At 38.3% G+C, this 21,404-nt stretch overlaps 3 protein-coding genes across 4 annotated transcripts; all 3 read left to right on the top strand.

Moving 5' to 3' along the window:
- Positions 1 to 1,290: 1,290 nt before the first annotated feature.
- On the top strand, positions 1,291 to 4,161 carry LOC117393909 (uncharacterized; the record flags this gene model as incomplete). Its single annotated transcript, XM_055232349.1, has 11 exons — positions 1,291 to 1,394; positions 1,476 to 1,526; positions 1,645 to 1,722; positions 1,841 to 1,897; positions 1,970 to 2,029; positions 2,105 to 2,160; positions 2,278 to 2,371; positions 2,431 to 2,556; positions 2,641 to 2,726; positions 2,978 to 3,701; positions 4,081 to 4,161. Coding segments are annotated over exons 2-11 (1,389 nt in total), but the record flags the coding sequence as incomplete, so codon positions are not given.
- mrvi1 (murine retrovirus integration site 1 homolog) lies at positions 4,161 to 19,042 on the top strand. Of its 2 annotated transcripts, XM_033984843.2 has the most exons (22): positions 4,161 to 4,276; positions 6,199 to 6,230; positions 8,545 to 8,742; positions 9,379 to 9,470; positions 9,557 to 9,618; positions 10,579 to 10,752; positions 11,281 to 11,364; positions 11,451 to 11,497; positions 11,572 to 11,625; positions 11,794 to 12,246; positions 12,572 to 12,644; positions 13,125 to 13,248; positions 13,331 to 13,361; positions 14,481 to 14,621; positions 15,341 to 15,472; positions 15,670 to 15,823; positions 15,900 to 15,949; positions 16,338 to 16,472; positions 16,913 to 16,977; positions 17,834 to 17,956; positions 18,059 to 18,187; positions 18,264 to 19,042. In XM_033984843.2, the coding sequence occupies exons 1-22, from the start codon at positions 4,162 to 4,164 to the stop codon at positions 18,424 to 18,426; spliced, it is 2,631 nt and encodes an 876-aa protein (XP_033840734.2). In that variant the 5' UTR covers position 4,161; the 3' UTR covers positions 18,427 to 19,042. The 2 variants fall into 2 exon arrangements, with proteins under 2 accessions (XP_033840734.2, XP_033840725.1); XM_033984834.2 differs by lacking the exons at positions 4,161 to 4,276; positions 6,199 to 6,230 and adding an exon at positions 6,910 to 7,250.
- Positions 19,043 to 19,887: 845 nt separating this feature from the next.
- Positions 19,888 to 21,404, top strand: lyve1a (lymphatic vessel endothelial hyaluronic receptor 1a). Its single transcript, XM_033989946.2, has 6 exons — positions 19,888 to 19,999; positions 20,090 to 20,273; positions 20,370 to 20,509; positions 20,726 to 20,899; positions 20,977 to 21,049; positions 21,137 to 21,404. The coding sequence occupies exons 1-6, from the start codon at positions 19,924 to 19,926 to the stop codon at positions 21,237 to 21,239; spliced, it is 750 nt and encodes a 249-aa protein (XP_033845837.1). The 5' UTR covers positions 19,888 to 19,923; the 3' UTR covers positions 21,240 to 21,404.

Here is a 21,404-nt window from a genome sequence, read left to right on the forward strand (position 1 = left end):
GTCAACGTGGTAAGATTTACTTTGACAATTAAATATCTGTGATTTATAATCTTAGATTTGTTTTAGTAGAAAAAAAAGATTTATAATCTTGTCACTTAAAAATACATAATTTTTGTTCAAGGCTTCATCACAGACATCATCATCAAGAAAAATGTCCAATGGCCAGAACAGTAAGTGTTGCTGAATGATAACATTTTTGTATTTTGTATAATGTTGAATTTCAGATTAAGCTAAACTAACATCTATATCTTAAGCTTTGGAGTCACCCCATGGTGAGACCAAGGATCTCCCAAACAACACTGTATTATCTGAGCATGAACTCCTTGACATCATGTACAATGCCTGTGATGTCAACAACACAGGTATTAAAATGTAAACCTATATATATATATATATATATATATATATATATATATATATATATATATAATAAATTACTTTCAATGACTTAATTTGTTTTTAGGGGAAGTGTTGGTGTCTTCTATTGTACAGTATCTGCGGACAATGACAGTTCAAAGTCCAGACCAAGACCGTCTCACTGCTCTACAGCTTCTCCTTGATCCCAGCTCTGTGGACCCCGTTGTGGGCAGAGAAACCTTTCATTCCAAAATGAAGGAATGGATCAGTCAGTGCAGTCAAGACAGGTGTTTTACTGTCTCTACAATAAAGTTTGGGCTACATGTTCAACAAAAGCTTTTATGTTTCCAGTAACTTCTCTCTTTGTTTTCCAGCTGTGATGTTGATAGTAGTCTGGTCTCTTGGCCAGACTCATCTCAAAACCTTGTAAATGGTAAGCTTTGTGTATTGAGTTTATAACTTTGATCCAATCTGTATTAAACAAAGTGGTTTCTCTTCAGGGCTGGATTTTTCTTCATGTCAAAGCAAAAGTCCTTCTTCAGAAAACCTCCCGTGCACATGGTTAGAGTACGTTGTTATCTGTAATTTAATTGATATCCATTTGTAACAATATGGACATTTTGATTTTTGGTGCAGCACTAACTGCGGTGATGGAAAAGACCTGCTACAGACAGTGGCTGAATTAAAGCAGGCCCACCGTAAACTGAGTGAACAGAACAACAGCCTGTTAAGAACAGTGGCCCAGTGTGAAGATATCAACCTGCAGCTCACACTGGAAGTCACAGACCTGCGGGGAAAGCTCACAAGGCAAACCGTTTTATTCCTTGTTTCTGAGGACATATTTTGCTCTCAAAATGTAGCAATAAACAACTCTATAACAGTATGTACACGACTGGTTCTGCTTTGTTTTTATATTTAGTGCCCAACGGTCTGCAGTTAGGACTAGATCTTTGACACAAGAACTGGAAGAACTGCGTCAAGCATTCAAAGAAGCCCAGGAGCGAGCCAGCAGAAGTCAAAGCAGCTGCACCAAGCTAGTCATTATCCTCTTGTTTAAAGAAATATTTATTCAGTATGGTTTGTGCAGAATTTTTAATACTTTTTTTTTTTTTCCTCAGAACAAAGAGGTCGAATGCCTAAAAATGCACATCAGGAGACTGGAGGACAAGGTAAGTTGTTTTTTTTTTGTTTCTTTTACAATAATACGGTCCACAGCTGTGCCTTATAAACTCTGGTTTAAGTGCTCTGTTCAGGCAGGCAAATAAAACCTTGTTTTGTTCTCCAAAGAACGAGAAGCTAATGTTTGAAAGGACATGTTCAGAAGACAGTATCAACAAATTGATGAAGATCAACTCTGAGCTCAGGGTAGGGTCATTGTCACTTTCACCCTGTTATATTGTATCAAAATAGGGATTTATTAGTAAATATACTGGTTTATATATTTTACAAAATATACATATTTTTATATTTTTATAATGAACAGGCTGAACTTGAGGAAACCCTGGTCATGTTGACAGCAAGAGATAAAGAGATGACAAAGGTTTGTACAACTCTGTAACACAAAAGCACCTATGTAACATAATTTAACTAAACTAAACATTTTTAAATTCAGAAAGACTTTATAATGGATAAGATGAAGAACTCTCATGTCGAAAATCATAGCATCATTGAGGTTTGTTGACATATTCCACTTTGTTAGTTGTGTTTTCAATATGGTCCATACTGAATATTGTTTATGTCATTACAGACTTTACAGTCAGAGCTGATGAGATTACATGATAACTCACAGCAGGTTCTGTTGAGGTAATCCTACAATGTGTAAAGACAACATTTTACTTACGTTGTGTATTTTAAAAATAATAATCATAACAATAATAATCATAATAATAATCATAATAACATATTTGTCCTGTTTCTCAGATATGACAGACACTGCATCAGTTCACATAGTCTGTACAGTCGTGAGCCTCCAAACCATCGCTCTATTAAGAGTGAAATTCAGGACACACAACAGGTACTACTTAGTATTTTTTGTCATGAATGTGTCTTTTTTTAAAATCACTGCTGCTTTAGCACCATCACAAAACTCTGGACGATATCAGCCTCCCAGCCCTTCACAGTGAAGATATCCAAAACATCCTCCACAAGATCAAGACTGCGGAAATATCCCAACTTCTGCAGAATAAGTGTCCTGACAGGGTGAGCGCAGCACCAGTGTACAGATTATGATCTACTGTCACACTGTGGTATTCTCTTACACTCATGTGTTTTTGTCACACACAGGACTCTGCTCTTGTTGAAACACAAGATAGGCCTTTAGCTCATCGCCATCAGCAACAGACCAGCATCAAGCAGCAGCTCGTCAATGTGTATGTGAGATTTTACCTCTCCTCTTATGGTAATGGGCTGGCTTTGGTTGATGTTAAGCTCCGCTCTGAGAAGCAAACTTTAACTCATAAAACAGTGTCTGGTCTTGTCAGTGTATTTACAGGCATCTCTTATGTAAGTCAAAGAGTTACTATCCTCTGTGTCCCCTCTGTATCTGCCATAAGTGCAGCTTTAGTGCTCCATGGTAACATGTGCAATGGAGATGTTTATAAAACAATGGTGGTGGTTTCAGGCTGCAGGAGCTGGAGCTGCAGAAGTGCGTGTGGGAGGAGAAAGGCGAGAAAGTGGAGGAGCACTGGAGAGCCTGGGACAAAGAGTCAAAACAAAGTCATCCTGAGAATCAGTCTACTGTGAAACAGGCCAAGAAGGTGGCTGTGGTCAACTGGTGGAAAGCTCTGAGTGGAGAGAAGGCCAAAAGAGGAACTAACGAAGTGACTCCAAACCAGGATCTCTCTCAAACACAGACGAAGCTCAGAGCCGCAGAGCAGACCATCACTGATATGAGGGAGCAGGTCTGTCACCTGCAAGCCTCACTAAGATCTGCTCAAGACCTGGTCAATGAACAAAAACACTGCAGCCCTGTCCTCTCTGTAGACAAGGCCACTAACACTGAGCCAGAGGAGGTACCGCTGGAGCCCCCTGGTAAACAGCGGAGGGATGTAGCCCTGGAGACGGACCCTGTGGACGTCACAGGTGAACCAACATCTCAACAAGAAAAACTCCAACTTCAGCTGACCGCAGACCAAGTGTTGGTGACGCTGAAGAAGATGGAAGCCATGGTGGACAGTGCCCTGGATACGGCCAAGCGAGTGCAGGAGAGCGAACAGAGGGTGAGTCGGGTCAAGCAAAGGATGGAGAGCATCACACAGAAGGTGAAGGAGGCTCTGGGTCGGACCGCCAGCACTGAGAGGCAGCTGGACCATCTCGAGGCAAATATCTCAGCTCAAACACAACCAGTAAGTAATTGTTACGTAACGTTTGTTTAATAATCATAATGTAACTGTTTGGTTTGACCACAGACATTTGCTCAGTTATTTTTCCAGACTCGATTTATACACTACAGCAGACAGAGGCACATTCCTTGACTGACGAACAGCCTCATCTAGTGGTACAAAATGTTATAACAGGCCATCTTCAGGACAGAGCTGTACCTTTATAGTCCTGCTCCAATTGGGTTTCTATGGCACATACTGTATATGTGAGGCTCAAAATATACAGCTAAAGTGCATTTTTAACCATTTTTAAGACCGTATTTCCATTTTCTTTGTTTATATGTGTAGTGATCACATTAATTACAATCCAGAAGGACCTTTTATGTTTGTCTGAAACTTGTAGGCTGTTTTGGAAGACCCGTCATGTCCCTCACAGTCACCTGATCCCAGAGCAGACAGTGTTGACTGGACAAGCACCGCTCAAATGGAGGAGGATACAGAAACTGACCCCATCTCCCAGCCTGTGCCCCACGCCCCCTCTGTGACCCCTGACCTCATGGAGCAGCTCAATGAGAATGGTAGGACATTTAGGATGGAAAGTAATTCATACATTTTCCCATATAGTGTCTACTAGATATAAAAATGTCTGCAGAATGTCTGAAGGGGTTTGAAGTACTCAAAGGAGGGTCTGTTTTTTAAATTTTTGTCTTTTGTTGTATTACGGTAGGTTGTTTAGTTAAATCCAACCACAAGGGGTCAGTGTATTATTTTTGCCGGTCCCAATCAGGACAAATGGAGTTGGATCAAAAAGAACCTGATCATATCAAGTTGTTATATTATAGGATTCAAACGGTTGCACCATCTCAGAGACAAAAAGCAAAGGAAGTTTATTCAAAAACACTTTGATATATTAATATTTTGAAAGTACATTGAATATACTAATATCCATGGTGGTGTTTAAACATAATTATAACATATTTCAAAAAACTGAGAAGCAGTGAAAACCTTCAGCTGGAGAAACAGAAGCCGTCTCTGTGTCGTCTTTGTTTATTATTGGTTTCTGTCTAAAGTTTACTGTGAGGTGCCATGTTTGTGCAGGCTTGCTTTTACTAACCAAATGAAGCAAAGAGAGAAGAATGCATATGAGTTTGGATTTGTATATAGAATCACAGATAAAGTTGTGAATGTTGTTTTGAAGTTATATACATTTGAATATTGACATTGTTCTTTAAATAGAGAAAAAATGGAAACAAATTTGTGTATGAGGTGATGTTTCTGCTCTTTCGTGGGTAATTTTCCTTTGTCTGATGCTTAAAACTCAACACATTTTGAATAGAAATATTGATTATTTTTGTCAATATCACCGGTTTCTTTTTAGAGAATTGCTGTAATGCTTCTGCACTAAATGTCAGGAATCTTTAAGCAAAACATTCAAGTTTGTCAGAGTGGAGGCTTTCATCTTTTTAACCACTCCCCACAAAGTGATGTTAACATTCCAGTAAAAACATTGAACCTTTTAGTGCTGCTGCGAGTTTCAAATATCTATGGGTTTTTCTTTTTTCTTTATCTTTATTTATACAGAGGAACTCAATGAGATCACTTGGACTCTCTTTTTCATGAGTGCGCTGTTTAAAATACAATACAAGCAGAAAAACAAGCAAAAACAAAGTATACAAATCCACATAAAACATTAAAAATAGTTGCAGGTGTGTCTATAAGAGTTCATTACCAGATTATTACATTGCGATTGTGTCACCAAAGTATCCAGTTTTGCTTTTCTTTGGAGTATATTCCATTTTTCTGAAGCAAAACCGCTAAAAACAGCTTCAAATCCATCTACTTCCATAAAACCAAATAAAATTCCACCACACCATTTTATTATAAACATGTGGTATAAGATAAATTAGCTTGCAAATGTACTTTATTATACTGTACATTATAAAATTAGAATTGCATGAAAGAATTTGACTCCAAAAAGTGAAATCACCACAATTAAATCAGATAAACAAGGACGAGTGCTATGGAATCTTTAATACGATGAGAGCATTTTGTACCATAATCATCTCGAAGAAAAACGTCCTTAAGCGTTTGAGTAGTGCTTGTTCAATAGCTACCTGAGTGTCGATTTATACATGTTTTTGTACATCTGTGTCTTCATTTTACGTTTGAGTGAGAGCACCTAAACCAGGAAACACAATAGGCTTTCCTGGGGCCAAGAGCTTTCAGCGGTGGCTCAGACCTGCGACCAGTTCAGGAGGGTTGCTAGGTTATTGTTGCCCGTGGTAATGGAGCTAGCAGCGTTTTTATTTTTTATGATGCTCTCTGAAACAAGTTATGAATGCACTGCTAAACATGTTAATACTGTCATGGAGTAACATAACAATTCCAGGTGCATGTACGCTCTACTGTAGCGTTTCTCATTGTGTTTTCTGTCTAACAGTTTCATGATATTTGCATTGCATATGTCTGTCCTGTTAAATGCAAATTAACTCACCAACGCTTTCTGTTCTGGCTCTGACAGGTGACACAGAACAAAGTGAGCTCGGCTGTAAGGTAAGAACACTGCTCTTGTGTTTTTGGACTGGTGCTAAAGAGACTATTATATTTACTAAAGATTGTGTGCAAAAAAAGAAAAATACATTTGCACAGCTTGCTTCTTTGGTACTCTGTTAACTGTTTGTAGCTGTGGTTTCAAGCATCATCGGTTTTTACTCGTGATATTTACTGTTGCCGTCTGTAACCTTTAATTATTATATCTTAAACAATTTCTATCTTAATCTTTGTTTTGCTTTGATTTGTGGATGGTTCATATCAACATTCAGAGCATTTTTTTTAACTATTATGCATCTCATTGTACAAAAATTGTTCAATAAATGTTTCAGTTTATTTATATTTTATGAGCTACTATGTCAAAGTAATTTATCCTTAATTCTTTGTTTATGTTTTTTGTTTTATGTTTATGTGCCCGATGCCCTTCCAGAAATCTTTATTTAGTTATAAAGAGTACCGGTATACTGGCTTGTGAGTGGATTTGTACAACACAACTCATAACTCATAATAATATTCAGATTAGTCAACATTTATTAACTTTGAGTCTGAGGAAGTGCCTGCCCCATCGCACGTCTGATCTTATCTTTAATATCTCATCATCCCGCACAGACACGCCCCTTTTTAAAACCCCTTAAATAATCTCCCACTCCCTGATAAACATAGTAAAGCATTCATTCTCAAAACAACATGATTTTTCATTGGTTATCTTCATCTCGCTTCACTTTGAGGGGAGATTAGTGGAGTAGCAGCATGGGAACACACATACACACACACAGCCCAGCGGCCCAAAGAGGCATACAGAGCCCTTCTCCTTAAATGGTCAAAGCTCCCAAGAGTGAAAGAGACGCTGCTGCCGAAAAAAGACAGGGAACGGAGAGGACGATGGGAGAAGGAAAGAAGGAGAAGACCCGAATATAACAGGATTTTTTTATGTACAAAAGATTGAAAGTTTGAAGCGCTGGGAAGTTGGTTGTCTGCAAAGAGACTGGTGTGTGTGTCTTTCTACGCTAGTGGTGGAGCCAGGTAATATGCATGTCAACTAGAGAATAGAGTAGATTGTATCAGGATTATGATGTTTACCAGGTTATACAGTTTATTAATGATAACATTGCGGTGTTAACTGGTGATGTTTGCATGGGATATCAGTTTCCGCTTTAATTTTAACAAGCTACAACTCATCTAATGCATAATTCTTTTAAAAGTTGTGTTTATTAATACGCTGTGCTTTTATTGTGACGGCATCTCCACCCAGCTCCTTTTTCTCACACTCCTGTCTTGTTATATTGGTTTGTAGGCACCACTTCCTCTTCTGCTTCACACAAACCAAATTTTAAACAAATCTGGCATGAGCGAGCAAGGCTTATGTAACAGAGCAGGGGAGGAGGGCACAGGTCCCTGCATCTGGGAGCGCAGGCAGCCGTGAGGACTCAAGTAGTTGAAGGGCACCGAGTTTGCTAGTGTTTGTTAATCTTACAGAAGCCTTTAGAAGAAGTCATTGTTCTTTGTATTCTGGTTTATACAGTCTGTTCTCCCACAGGAAATAATGCAACTGATACAATTACTCTGCGATATTTATCTCATGAGGCAAGGTGCACTGTTTATGTCCATGTACTATACTGCTCTGCACTCTCTGTTCTACATCTGCCACATAATTGGAAGTATACTACAAATCACAGCTTTAATCTTAACTTCAACCATTAAGTTTAACGTTGCCCATGTTTCTAGTGATTATACATAACTTATCCCTCAATTGTACGTGTTGACTTGTAGAGGTTTGCTTATACTCGCTTTATTTATAGTCTTACAATAATACACGCAGCAATATTCTGAGAGAGCTGGACATTTCTGATCTAATATGCACTCAGGAAGTGTCCTCGCTGCTCACTGGGAGATGCTTAAATAAGCCATTTCCTCCTCCGTGTCTCACTTCTGCCTATATGTCTTCACTAACTTGTCATGTTTACCCAGACACTGAACACCAAAGCGTGCAGTGAATGTTTTTCTTTTAAAGTGTCTGGTTGGCTCAATTAAAAGTAATATACAATTTGTGAGCTGAATGTTTTTGTAGGATGGTCATTGGTTAGTGATTTTTTTGTTATTTGTATTTGTCATATCATTGTCAGCAAATTTTATAATGTGTTTTTCTCAGGTTCTCACAGTGGTATTCATACTGCCATTGCCATTATGATTTTTTTAATAGTTGTTCTGAGTAAATTTATATATATATTTACAGTTTCCTACAGCCCAAAAACTATAATATATCATGATTATCTTTTGTATGTGAAAAGTTTAACCGATAATACATTTTTGTTTGCAGCCTGAGGAGGCAAAGACCCATTTATGGCAGGGATCTCTCATCAAATATAGCGATCATCTCCAAAACTCACCTGCTTCACTTTTCATCTTCCCCCACACCCGCTCACGGCCCCCTCTGCTGCCCAGCATGCCCACCCTGCCCGAGGAGGAGGAGGACTCCCCTGAGGAGATGGACAGTTCCTCCAGCTCTCCCTGTACAGTGAGTGTGCTGCAGTTGTTTTGTTTTAGCAGAAACATAGCACAATGAACGTCCGCTAATTTAGTCAAAAATCAGCATTTGAAATAAACAGAAACAGAAATATTTGATGACATCTTGTAATAGAGATCACACTGTTCATCTTTTAACCACAATCTTGATTCTAACTTGCCATTGCTATTTCTAAATTTAGATCCCCTTGGTGCAAGCTGGTTAAATCTTCCCTAATGAACCACACTGCCCTGACCACATTCAAAATGACTGAAGCTGCTATTAATAACTTCTCTGTGCACATATTGTTTGTACAAATGTTTGCTATGGTTACAATCTTTGGCCTTACCCAATTTAGTTTATGGGTCATACATTACAGGAAAGAAGCTGGTGATGGCAACATGTTGACAAGTTGGGAGGTTGCCATAGCTGTCTGTATCCCTTCACCAATTAAATGGCATAAGAATAGTCAAAATAAGTCCCAAGTGTTGAATCTTACAATATGTATTAGACACAAAGTTCATTATCGTGTTATCCAACTGTATCCAGCAGACTGACCCAAAAAGATTAACATTTTTCTCAGACTCTCAGACATCTAAATCAAACACTTAATAACAATAATAACATAAATTTGATATATTTCTCTAGTCCACACCAGGGGACAGTCGAACTCCCACCATCATCTTCCCAAAACAGGCCACAGTGATTGTTCAAAGTGAACGATCCCTTGACCTGGCCAGGTAATGTGAAACACAGACTGCATTTTCTTCAACAAACCTGCAAAAATAATCTCAAAATGGTGTAATGTTTTGTATACTCCCTTCAGACCACATAGCCCAAGAACACGCGTGGCTAGAACGTCATCGAGCGAGCCAATCACCACAGTCGGTATGCAGTTTTTTAACCTACTGTATGTTCTTATTCTTTAACATTCTCTGGAACATTTTTATTAGTTGAAAATTTACCTCTGATTACATTATTATTATATTTTCCTTTCCTTTGTACATTGATGATTTAAGTCTCGCCAAGAGCCTAAAGCAATATTATGATTTGGTTTTCTACACTTAAATCATGAGGCACCGCACCACCTCACAGTCTAAGTTTGGTAATTCTTGTCCCACGAGATGATTCAGTGTTGTATTAGTGTCCTCCCGCATATTTCAAATGTTTTCAGTACTTTTGATGTTTTTTTTCTAAACTGCAAAAGCCAGAAAAAACTTCAGTCAGCCCTGATTATCTGATTATTTTGGCTCCGTTCACATAAAATCCTTGAATTTGATCCTTCTTCCTCCTTAATGGCTTCACAACAGCACAGATTTTATGTTTCAGTACTCGCTGTACAGTTTCTCTGTCTAAAGGTGATTACGACAAGTTACTTTTCTGGTGGAGGGTCTACCACCTGCTTGTCTCCATGGGGATGATCTTGCTATATCTTGAAGGTTCCACTGTATGATATTAAACCTGACTATCTCTATGGAGACAAGCAGGTGACACCATCAGGTCAGATCTGTGGAGAAGTGACCCGTTCAGACAGTAAGAAATCATGTTTCTCAAGGCATTAGAGCATTAAAAACACCTGCAACTGAGCAAATACATAAATAATTCTAATGCCATATTGTGGAATATTTTAAGTAGAGTAATAACATCTCCACAGGTTGTTGAACCACCACCAGAAAATTAATAGAGGGCACACTGCAGTCTTAATATAAATACTGTAAAGAAACAGCAACAGTTATAATTAATTAGATTTTTTTTCTGAATAGTTTTTCATTTAAACTTAATTCTGTGCTATTTTAGAAATGTTTTAGGTCTTGCTAAGTCGTCTTTGGTGCACCCTTGTTGTTTCAGACAGTACAGGTAATGTAATTGACCTGGTGAAAGACACGCTGCCGGAGATGCCGCTGTCAGAGGAGGACCGTAAAAAGAACCTGGAGCTTTTGGATCAGGCGAAGAAAGCCAGCGACCGCTTCCTGACCCGCCGCGGGCGTCGCTCCAGCAGCAGCCTCACAGACTCGCCCACACGTGAGACACACTACCATGTTACATTTTTACAACACAATAGGGCGGTTACATCAGATACTGGAGAGGTAAAATCGCATAAGTTCCGTACATAGGAGAGGTATAGAGAACATAATGGTAACAAAGTGCTGATGTTAGAATGAGACCAAATTATATAGTGACAAGCAACATGTTTGTAAAAGCAACAATGCACAGGATGAGGTGGCCCTTGAAACACAATAGGCAAAAGAAGTTTATAGAGTAAGGCCATCCTTTACATCGATTACACAAAGAAGAAGAAGCTCGTTCTGCTTCATCGGCTTGAGAAGCAAAACACAAAATGACAACAAAAACTTAACCATTATGTACAAGGTTTTTATTATTAAGAATAAATCAATATCAGTATTTCATTTGAACATCTTTACTTCATATCAGGAGACACGGAGAACAGGAATCTTACTTAACATATCTATAAGAGGAGAGATGTCAGTAGAGAAAATGTCATTGAAGATATACTATATTGTTGATTATAAATGTTTTTTTACCCAACAGGTCTTTCTCCAACCCCTACTCCAACTCCTACGTCTTCCCCTTCCTCCTCCAGAAGCAACTCTCTCACTGTGGCTCCTCAAGCTAGTATGTTCTTCAGTGAGATGTGTCAATATTGTCTATGGGTAACATGAATAAGAAGTGAATTTGTGTATTTTTGTATTTATTTTTAGGCTTTAGCCCAGTTGATCTTACCCAAGCAGGTCCTGTATTTGCTCAGGTAATGTCATTATACAGCTTCATTGTTCCCGAGTTGTTTTACACTGTTTAAATAACACAGATTTTCTTCCACAGCATCTGGAGGTTCCTTTACCAAGAGAACAGCCTAGCACAACACATGCCAATGAGGTGAGTTTTCTACAATTCAAACCAATATTACATGGTCAAAAGCCCTTGTAATGGTTCCTATAAAGACAAATCTGAAACCACTGAATACATCCTCAATTATATACACAATACAATACGCAAGATGTGTATACAGTGTGCTAATTCAAGCCTGTATTTCTGTAAACAAAGGGATCCAAACCACTGCTGGACTGGAAACCCGCAGAGAAGAGAAAAGTGTCGTCTGGGACATTAACTCCACGCTTTGCTTTTCCGAAAGAGAACTGCGATCCACCAAAAAGCCCTGCCACAGTCACCAAATCCGACGGTGAGACCAGTCCAGGCAGAAACCTGAACCAACCACCAGCCACGGGGGTCGCGAAGCCTGTCCCGAGACCCCCAACCCAGCAAGCCCCCTGTACAGCTGAGATCAAAACCATCGGAGCCTTCCCTCCTCTTATGAGAGCTGTATCCTGGGACACTGTGGGCAGTCTGAAGCCTATAAATGGTGCACCGAGTTTCCCTCCTACGGCAGAGGACACTTTCTCAGACAAATCCTGTGATTCTGCTGTTAATAAATCCTCAGGTTACAAAGATGTCCCGCTACAGCCAGTCAGCATCCAAAAACTGTCCAAACTCAGAGAAGTAAGACACTCAGGACTTGACATTTTTGCTCACCTGAACATTTCTTGTGTCGAAATCATCCAACTATCAGGTTTACTAGCCACGTTAAGTTAGCTGTAAAGTTTTTGTAGATAGTTTATTAAATAGCCCAGTTAAAGACAACAAAAATGTAGTAAGCAGAAATGTTGGAGTCTAAAGTTTTGGGTAAAGGTTGGTCAAAAACAACTGACTAAAGTGGACAGCGGGAGCAAATGTGCAGCCAAAATTAAAATCTACCAGTGTTTCTTTAGTTAATTATTGGTAATGTGAAGCCTTAAAGAAATATCACGTTTTGTTTCCTACACAGGAGCACAAGTTGATGCGAAACCAGAGCATATCTAAGCTGCCTGAACTGAGTGAAGCTGCTGAACAGGAAAAAGGTAACAGTCATGTGCCCTGTGGCCTCATGGTGGAGTGAGACAGTGCACACTGTAGGGTGTGCTCTTCCTGAACCAGAATCATCATGTTCTGTCCTCATTCACCCATTTACTGGCAGTGGAAATATGCAGCCAGCAGTGCTATTTACATGTTGAAACAGTAGGTGGAGTGGGAGCAAATGAGCAAGGAGGTAATAAGAGAATAATGATGATGACTTTGATTGTGTAATATGGGTTTTTATCTCCTTAAATAATGTTTGTACTAGGTCAAAGTACTTATCCATCATGCGTCTTTATCTAAACTCTAACCACACGCGTTTTGTAGTTATAACACTTCTTACTAGCTCAGTGTTTAAAAATATGAAACTCGCTGCCATAGTTTGGTTAAGTAAACGCACAGGACTAACACAAACATATGTCAAACAAAAAATTCATAGTGTTTTCATTACTTAAGTAGGCATTTCAACCACTTTGATTACTCAGGGGGTCCTCCAGTGTCTCCAACAGTAAACAGTGGTGATGAGACTAAGGAGAAGTCAGATGCCACGCCACATATTTCTGATGTCATGCTGCGGAAACTTAAACTTCACAGAGGTTTACCAGGCTGGTGAGAACTTAAATGTTTATCTTTTTGCTGCATATAATTGTGTAGTTTGTTAATCTTTTTCTATTCATTTATTTTACCACAGTGCTCCACCGCTTACGGAGAAGGAGGTTGAGGTAAGTGCAAATGTTTTACAATTGATTTTACAGAAAACCATTTTGTTATGTTGAATAAGATAATACATTTGTTGGCACACAGCCGCACATGTGAACTTTCACTTGTCACTGAACATCAGCCACACGTAGCCCTGACTTTTGAATGACTTGCTTTAGCAGCCAGCATTCCTCATTACACTACATTCGCTGTGGCCGTGTTTTGTCAACAGGAAAGTGCTTTTTTGTCCCTGATCAGGCCAAAGAGACTGCAAGTGATTTCCTGTGGAGAACATACAAACACATTGAGTGACGTAGTTGGGCTCAGGCTGCAGCCCCATGGGGACGTCGAACAGTCAGAGGTCATATGTTTCCTCTCTGCAATGTCCCACGTTCAGAGCATCACTTTGAACACCGCAGACTCCATGGAGATGATATTGTTTTGCCTGAAATGTTCTACAGTGTGACATTCAACATTTATTTTTATTTTTATTATTTTTATTCATTATATATTTATTATTAGTATTAGTATTATTATCATTATTTATTTATTATATTATCATTATTTATTATTATTATTATTATTATTATTATTATTATTATTATTATTATTATTATTATTAGTATTAGTATTATTAGTATTATTAGTATTATTATTATTATTATTATGCTTTGTCAAATTGGTAATGTTAATGTCATACTTTAGAGCATCTCCCCCACCATCAGCACCAAAAAAATGAGATAATCTACCTTTAAATCCTCCATGGTGAAAAAAAGTCACTTAAAAACAATGATTTAGGTGATTTTTTTAATTTATTTTTTTACATATTTATCTGCTATCAAAAATGTACTTTACTTCAGACTCAAAAAGTGGCATCTCTTCAACTACCTCAGATTGCTTTGAGTTTTGTAATTGATTGGAGAAATAACTGCAATCACGATTAAAATATATAACAAACTGCTCAGTCTTAACTAATATCCATCTGTGAACAGCCTCAGTGACACGAGTCCAGTCCGTGTGAGCCTGTGTTTTACTGTGGGAGAGTTTCTTCGTCACCTTGGTCGCCTGCAGTCACTGTCCAGTCGTCTTAACACTTAATCTGCTCTTTTATGGCTACAACACTGTCCGTTTCCTTCCCACAGAATGCATTTGTCCAGCTGTCACTGGCCTATCGCAATGACAACTACACTCTGGAGATGCGGCTCAAACAGGCTGAAAGGGAGAGGAATCTGACAGAGGAAGACACTGAGAAGGAACTGGAGGAGTTTAAAAACGCCCTCAAGGTCAGTCTTCGAAAACATGAAATCAGCTGATAGTAAAAGGGATGGTGTCTACTACTCACGCTAAAATGTTTCCTGGAACTATATCAATATTTACCTTGTCTTAGTAACAAGCTTTTTAATAAGCATACAATACAGGAGACATTTTACACTAAATTAAGATTATTTTTTTTTTAAACTTAGACTTATTGATCCCCAAAGGAAATAACCTGGACACAGTAGAGCCCACATTACAATTTAATAACAAAAACAAATCAAATCAATTAAATTATAGTAGCAAAAACAGCAAGAGACGTGTCAAATAAGGCACAAATACACAGAACAAAACATGAAATAATAATAATAATAATAATATGATGCAGTGCTTCTCAAAAAATTCCCACCAAATATCATGAAATTAAATATTTGTCCTTGGAATTTCCACTGTATTTAAACCAGGTCTAAAATAGAAGTACTGGTTACACAAACATGACAAACTCGTGGATTAAACTAACTCTAAACTGAGCACTTATTTGAACAAGGGAAGATGTCTGCACAGTTTGAGAAACACTGTGTTACTGCAAATTTAAAGATCTCATAAGCACATCATCATAATAATAATAATAATACATTTGCACAGAGATTACATGAGATTGTCAGTACTAAACACTTTATTACCAAGTTAATTGTCTTTCTGAGGTTTTCTACTAACAATGATTTTATGTGTTTCGTATTTGTGCCAGGTTACATCACCACAATGGCAGAACATGGAGCAGCGTGAGGCCTACCAGCGTCTAATCGAAACCGTGTCCGTGCTGCATCGACTGGCCACACGACTGTCCAGCCGCGCAGAGATAGTGGGCGCAGTTCGGCAGGTAACGCTTTACATTTTATGGTATGTTTATGATGCATTTATAGCACAACGTTTATTTGTTTTGTAAATTTTAGGAAGTTTTAAATATGACTCAAGTGTGTCTATGCCAAACGTCAAATAACAATGCTTGAGTATAAAATAAGTTCTAGTGTCCTGACAGTCTAGACTTTCAATTTTGTAAGTTTTATGTTCCTACAGGAGAAGCGTATGAACAAGGCAACAGAAGTCATGATGCAATACGTTGAAAATCTGAAAAGAACTTATGAGAAGGACCACGCTGAGTTGATGGAGTATAAAAAGTTGGCAAACCAGAACTCTAATCGATGTTACGGGGGCTCTGTAGACACTGGAGGTAAGGATCACTAGAATATTTTTTAAAACTATTTCAATGTAAAACTGTTAAAAGTAACATTTGTTTTGTTTCATAGACGATGGAGTTCCACGGTCATCAAGATCCATGTCTGTCACACTCGGTAAAGTGAGTATCAAGGTTTTTACAACAGATATTTATGATAAAACCAAGTAAATGAGTAAATTAGACTTGGTAAATTAGTAAATCAGCTTTATTGATCCACAAAGTGAAGAAGGGAGATGTTGAAAAATGCGCACAAACATAACCTGCTGCCACTCGCTCAGGTGTTTTTTTATCAGCTTTTACACGCTGATAAAAAAATAATACCACCCTGATTTGATTTGAAGTTACATAATTGAAGTGCGAAAGGCATTTTAATAGCCTTGTTATCCTCATCAGTGCCACATTATGATGCGTCTTTCTATCCACACACTCCATATCCTTAGTTCCTGTGCCGTATACTTCTGGCTTACAGAGTTGCATGTCCTGTCTCCTTTGCACCACTCTTACGTAGGCGCTGCCCAGACGCAGGGTGAGCGTGGCAGTGGTGCCGAAGTTTAATCTGCTGAACATCCCGGGTCAGAACCCCTCGACAGCCGGACCAGGCCCCAGCGTGGGACCCTCCGCCGGTGCCGCACTTCCTGTCCTGGTATGTCTTCCTGTTCACTGTGTAAGTTGGTGACATATCCAGTACTGAATAAATGTCAAAACGAAGGTTAGCCACAGAGTAAAAGGTTATATAAAGTTTGAGTCAGCAATGAACCGCTTGAAGGTGAACCATAGGCAAAATCTGATGATGAAGTTTTATGAGCTCTCAGTATGTTATAATTTGATACTTATGATGTCAAACGATGTATTTTTACAGCCAGTTAAAAATCGTATATGTCCCTTATCAACATAAACTAAACAAATTTATATACACAATGTAAGTTCCTATAAAAATGACAGTATGCACCTACATGTCGTATTAAAATCTAGTGTTCTCTGTCTGCTTGTGTCTTTGTCTTTACTCTTTTTGAAATGTAACACTGATAATCCTTCCATCCCTAACTTCATCATTTAATTACGGTACATTTTTCGTATTTCCAGTGTGAAGCCAATGATCCAAAAGTCACTTCCGTACCCACAGAGACCTCACAACCAGGAGCTGAATGGTATGTTTTATGGACTTGTGTTAAATGTACACGCTTGTAATTGAGGCATTCTCAGGCCCCACCTCTCATTCTTCAAAACAGTTGTCCTTGAGCGGCTTCTTATCAAACGCTTTACTGTTCTGCGCCGGGACCTTTGGCTTGTTTTGTAAATTTCAGGATGTGTTTTAAACTATCCACGGTAAAAACAATCGTGGAAGCATAAAAATAATCGAAACACTCTTACGGGCTATGCAAGATGCTAATCCAAACATTTGTCTAAGACTCTGACAAAGTCCAGGCGCACGTCTCGAGTCATATCCTGCTCATAATATAAACCTTACTAAAGCTGAAAGAACTTAAGAGAAGCACAAACAGAGGTGCAAAGTGCCGCCTTCATCTTCCTCTGTGTTTGTTTGACACAACTACGACGTCATGTTCAATGCTTTCACCCTCTCAGCTGCAGACTGCTCATTACGTCCACTGTTATGTGAATATTACATTTGGGGTATGTCTGGAAATGCTTTAAAGTGTGAGATAAGCAGCAGGTAGTCCAAGGCTCTTGTTTTCCTATTTGTATTAGGATTATTGTATAGAGCTGTGAGAGAAATAACACCCAGCATCAACATTTGCAAATCACGCTCATTTAGAGGCACGTTTTTTGCTATGCTGCACACTCTAAACTCGTGCAAACGCTTTTCTGTGTAGATCAGATTAGAATTGTGGCTTGTGATAATATCTGATGTTACAATAAAGCTGTATACTATCATGCCACACTTTGTAATGATGAAAGACACTTACAAATATGAACATCTGCCGTCTCTAAGCTGGTGTAGTGATGCTCAATGTTGACTGTTCTTTCCTATTTGAAACAATACAGTGGAAAAAGTGCTCCAGACCAGGAAAGTGAGGCAGCCAAGCCTTCAGTCAACATAGAAGAGCTGAGAGCGGAGATCAGAGCCGAACTCAAGGCGAAGATTGAGGAAGAGGCCTACAATAAAGGGTAAGTTCACAATAGTTCACAGTAATCACTACATTTAAGGCTTTATTTATCATCTCAACACAATAGGGAGGCTAGTGTTTAACGTCAAATTTTAAAACTCAGATTGCAAGAGGGCTTAAAGCAAATCAAAGCCCAAGAAGAGAAAGCTGAGGAGGAAAGTGTTTCAGACATACTACCTCTGGAAGTGAAACATAAGGATGAAGAAAGTGGGAAGAAGATCACCCCAAACAGGTGGGTGCAGATGATGCTTTTAAATGCAGCTAACATTATAATGACAAATGTATTTAGCAGGTTCTTCTCTTCTCAGGAGCATGGAGGAGATCTTTGATTGTCTCGGGAGGTTTTGTCCCAGAGTTTCTTGGAGCAAACGGCTTCTTTTGGTTGTCTTAATGTTTGTTCTGCTAATGTGCCTGGTCATCAGTATATTTTCCTTCTTCAAAAACTACTACACTCGCCGTGATGACACATAACCAGACTGGTCAAGTACATGGACTGAGTACTACAACCAAAGCTTTTTGATATCATATCACCACACTTATGGACTCACTTGAATTCAACTATGGTTTTCTAGAAGTGACTTTTACAACTAGTTTATGGACTGAGAAGCCTTTTTGAAATGGGAAAGTTGCAGATCGCCTTCTGATAATCGCCAGGGACCAACTCTGTAGTGAGATTGAAGTATATTTAAATGTGTCGCTTGCTAAAACCTTTCACTTGTAAAATTAGGACACCATAATGTGACTTCAGAAAGTATATTGAGATGTCAGTTCTATTTAATTTGATCAATAGTACTAGATAATATAATAATAATAATAATGTTTAATTATTTTGCCTTGTAATTTCATATTTAAGCATTCATTGTAAAAGCACATTCCTAGTTCTACGGTGCAATACACAAGAGGGTGGTAGTTATTTCAATTATTTTGGATTTTGTTTTCAGATCACAGAAATAGTTTTTCATGTGGAAAATCTAGAAGACAAAATACTCTCCTAATCTAAGCACAAGTTTGCCTAATTTTGAGTTTTTGTGATAATTATGTTCTGACACCACACCTTAAAATAAAGGTGCCTTAAAATATTGTGTAACTATTTTGTCAGATTGTGTGACTTATATAACAAACAAAACACAACATTTTACATTACGTGCAGGTGTGTGTTGTTCTCCACTAATAATTTCCGGGCCATCACATTTTATTCCCAAATCAAGTCTTTGCGCTCTTTGCATCACTTCCTGGTCTCTTTGGTCTTAGGCAGTGTTTTTTAAACCTGGAGGATGTGGTTTTGTGCCAAAACTCATCAAAGCAGGCGTGGGATTCATGGGAACTAAAAGAATACCTCTGCCCTCTACAAACGTGCACATTGCAATCTAAAACATTTTATTTTAACTTGTGCTTCACTTCACAGATGTCTTGGTCAAGTAGTTTTGAGACACGCATGAAAAAAGTAAATTTAAGTTAAGAAAGGTAAATAAAGAGCAAAGGTTATGTGGACAATAAACTTAAAAAATGTTTATAAACTCATGGAAAAAAAAATCATATATATAAAAAATCATATATTTTATCATAAAGAATATGAATTTAACAGATGACACTTACCAAACCTGATACAGATTTCTATGCATTTTCAAGTTGTGTATTTGTAGACTTGGAAATTTAATAATTTAGTCTAATTTGTTGTTATCAGTGGTCAGTGTATATTTTTTGGTTGTTTATCTGTGCATACATTCTGTAGAGGTGCTGCTGTTGACATATTAGATGTGTCACTGGTCCCTGAGGTATTAGTTGCAGAACATATGATGGCTCTTTATCTGACCTATGAATTGTTCTTCCCTCTTCCCTTTCCTGTTCTTTCTGGCATTGGATGCACACACCATTAGGCCCACCTCTATTTAACCCTGCTGCTACTCTTACAGACTGACAAACCACCACGCACTTGTCATCCTTCACAGTAGCTTGCTCTCAGTAGATATGAACGTGTTACTGTTACTTTCAATTGCAGCATCAGTCTGTTTGTGCGTCTGCGATCTGGATCCAAACATCAGATGTAAGTCATCTTAACAATTCTTTCTGGATGCACAGTTGCATTAGAACAATTTTTGAAAGTGTTTAATTTGTTGTTTTGTTTGTTGTAAAGTTTTTCCTCCACTGGGCCATAGCGTTGCTGGGGTCTTCCAAGTGAGTTATGTAAACAGCTTGAATCAGCCCTACTATGCTTTTAATGCCTCTGATGCTCGCAGTCGCTGTGAGTCACTGGGGGTGAACATCGCCTCAGTATCACAAGTGATAAATGCCCTGACCAGAGGATTAGAAACATGCAGGTAAAACCTCATTGGCCGTACAATATTGAACATGTTTTCAGTAAAAATAGTCCTCCAAATCCCTCCTCCCTTTCTCTTTCTCTCTCTTTTTCTCAGGTTTGGTTGGACTGATGAACATTTGGCAGTTGTTCCTCGTGTAACAGCACAGGTCAACTGTGGACAGAACCAGACCGGTTTGGTCAGATGGAGAGCTCCAATTACCAAGAAATTTGATGTCTTTTGCTTCAATGAATCAGGTATGAAACAAAGCAACACCATTTATCTAAGAACCATGTCTTATCTACAAAATTAGTAGTAAATAAGAAATACACTCAGAATGAACTATAGACATCAAAGAGAGAGCATTGTTATACAGAGCCAAACAGGCACTAAATGTTAACAAAAGAGCAGGAATTTCAATCAAATGAATCCTTAATCTGACAGAAGATTGTTTTCTTTTTATTGTTTCACAGATGCAGACACAGAGACACGGCCCACAGTCCCACACATTATCTTTCTCTCCTCTGCCACCATCCAGCACAATCTCTCTCTCTCCTCTGAGTTTACACAGCCCAGTGTCGACACACACTCGGACAGTAAAGCTGAAAAGGCTTTGAGAGTCGGCAGTACTCAGGGATCCTCAGGAAGTATGAGAATTAAAGTATTTATTAACATTTCACCTGAGTTGCCAATCTTATGCTGATCCACTCACTTTCTGTTTTAGAAAAAACTGTGGTGATCACATCAGTTGTAGCAGTTTTTCTGGTTGCAATAGTAGCTGTGGTTTATATAAAAGTGTAAGTATTTTTTACATTCAAACATTTTATAAATAAGTGAAAAAGATAAAGAGATTTAACTATCTTTTTTAATTCTTTTACCCATAGAAAACGTAACTCTGGCAAAGAGCCGTACATTGAGGGAGAAGAATGGACACACGTCAAATATGAAACCAAGAAAAACTGTCAAACTAAAGTGGATAGTGTTTAAGATGCACTTTGCTATGATTACTGTAAATATGTATAATATTATTTGATTCTGTTTTTTAATTTTGGTCCTTTTCATATTTTGGCCACTAAATGGCGATTCAAAGAAGAGTTTATTGATAATATGCAACTGAAAAGTTGAGTCACTGAAAATAAATGTATTTATTTC

The sequence above is a fragment of the Periophthalmus magnuspinnatus genome, chromosome 3, assembly GCF_009829125.3.
Source record: "Periophthalmus magnuspinnatus isolate fPerMag1 chromosome 3, fPerMag1.2.pri, whole genome shotgun sequence".
Classification (NCBI taxonomy): Eukaryota; Metazoa; Chordata; class Actinopteri; order Gobiiformes; family Gobiidae; genus Periophthalmus; species Periophthalmus magnuspinnatus.

Excerpts from the sequence above, each read along its gene's own strand:
- mrvi1 (XM_033984843.2), top strand. The coding sequence starts at position 4,162 with ATGGAGGAGGATACAGAAACTGACCCCATCTCCCAGCCTGTGCCCCAC. Across the intron at positions 4,277-6,198 it reads TAGGACATTTAGGATGGAAA|GTGACACAGAACAAAGTGAG; the intron begins GTAATTCATACA and ends TGGCTCTGACAG. Across the intron at positions 14,622-15,340 it reads AGTTTAAAAACGCCCTCAAG|GTTACATCACCACAATGGCA; the intron begins GTCAGTCTTCGA and ends TATTTGTGCCAG.
- lyve1a (XM_033989946.2), top strand. The coding sequence starts at position 19,924 with ATGAACGTGTTACTGTTACTTTCAATTGCAGCATCAGTCTGTTTGTGC. Across the intron at positions 20,000-20,089 it reads TCTGGATCCAAACATCAGAT|TTTTTCCTCCACTGGGCCAT; the intron begins GTAAGTCATCTT and ends TTTGTTGTAAAG. Across the intron at positions 20,900-20,976 it reads TACTCAGGGATCCTCAGGAA|AAAAAACTGTGGTGATCACA; the intron begins GTATGAGAATTA and ends TTTCTGTTTTAG.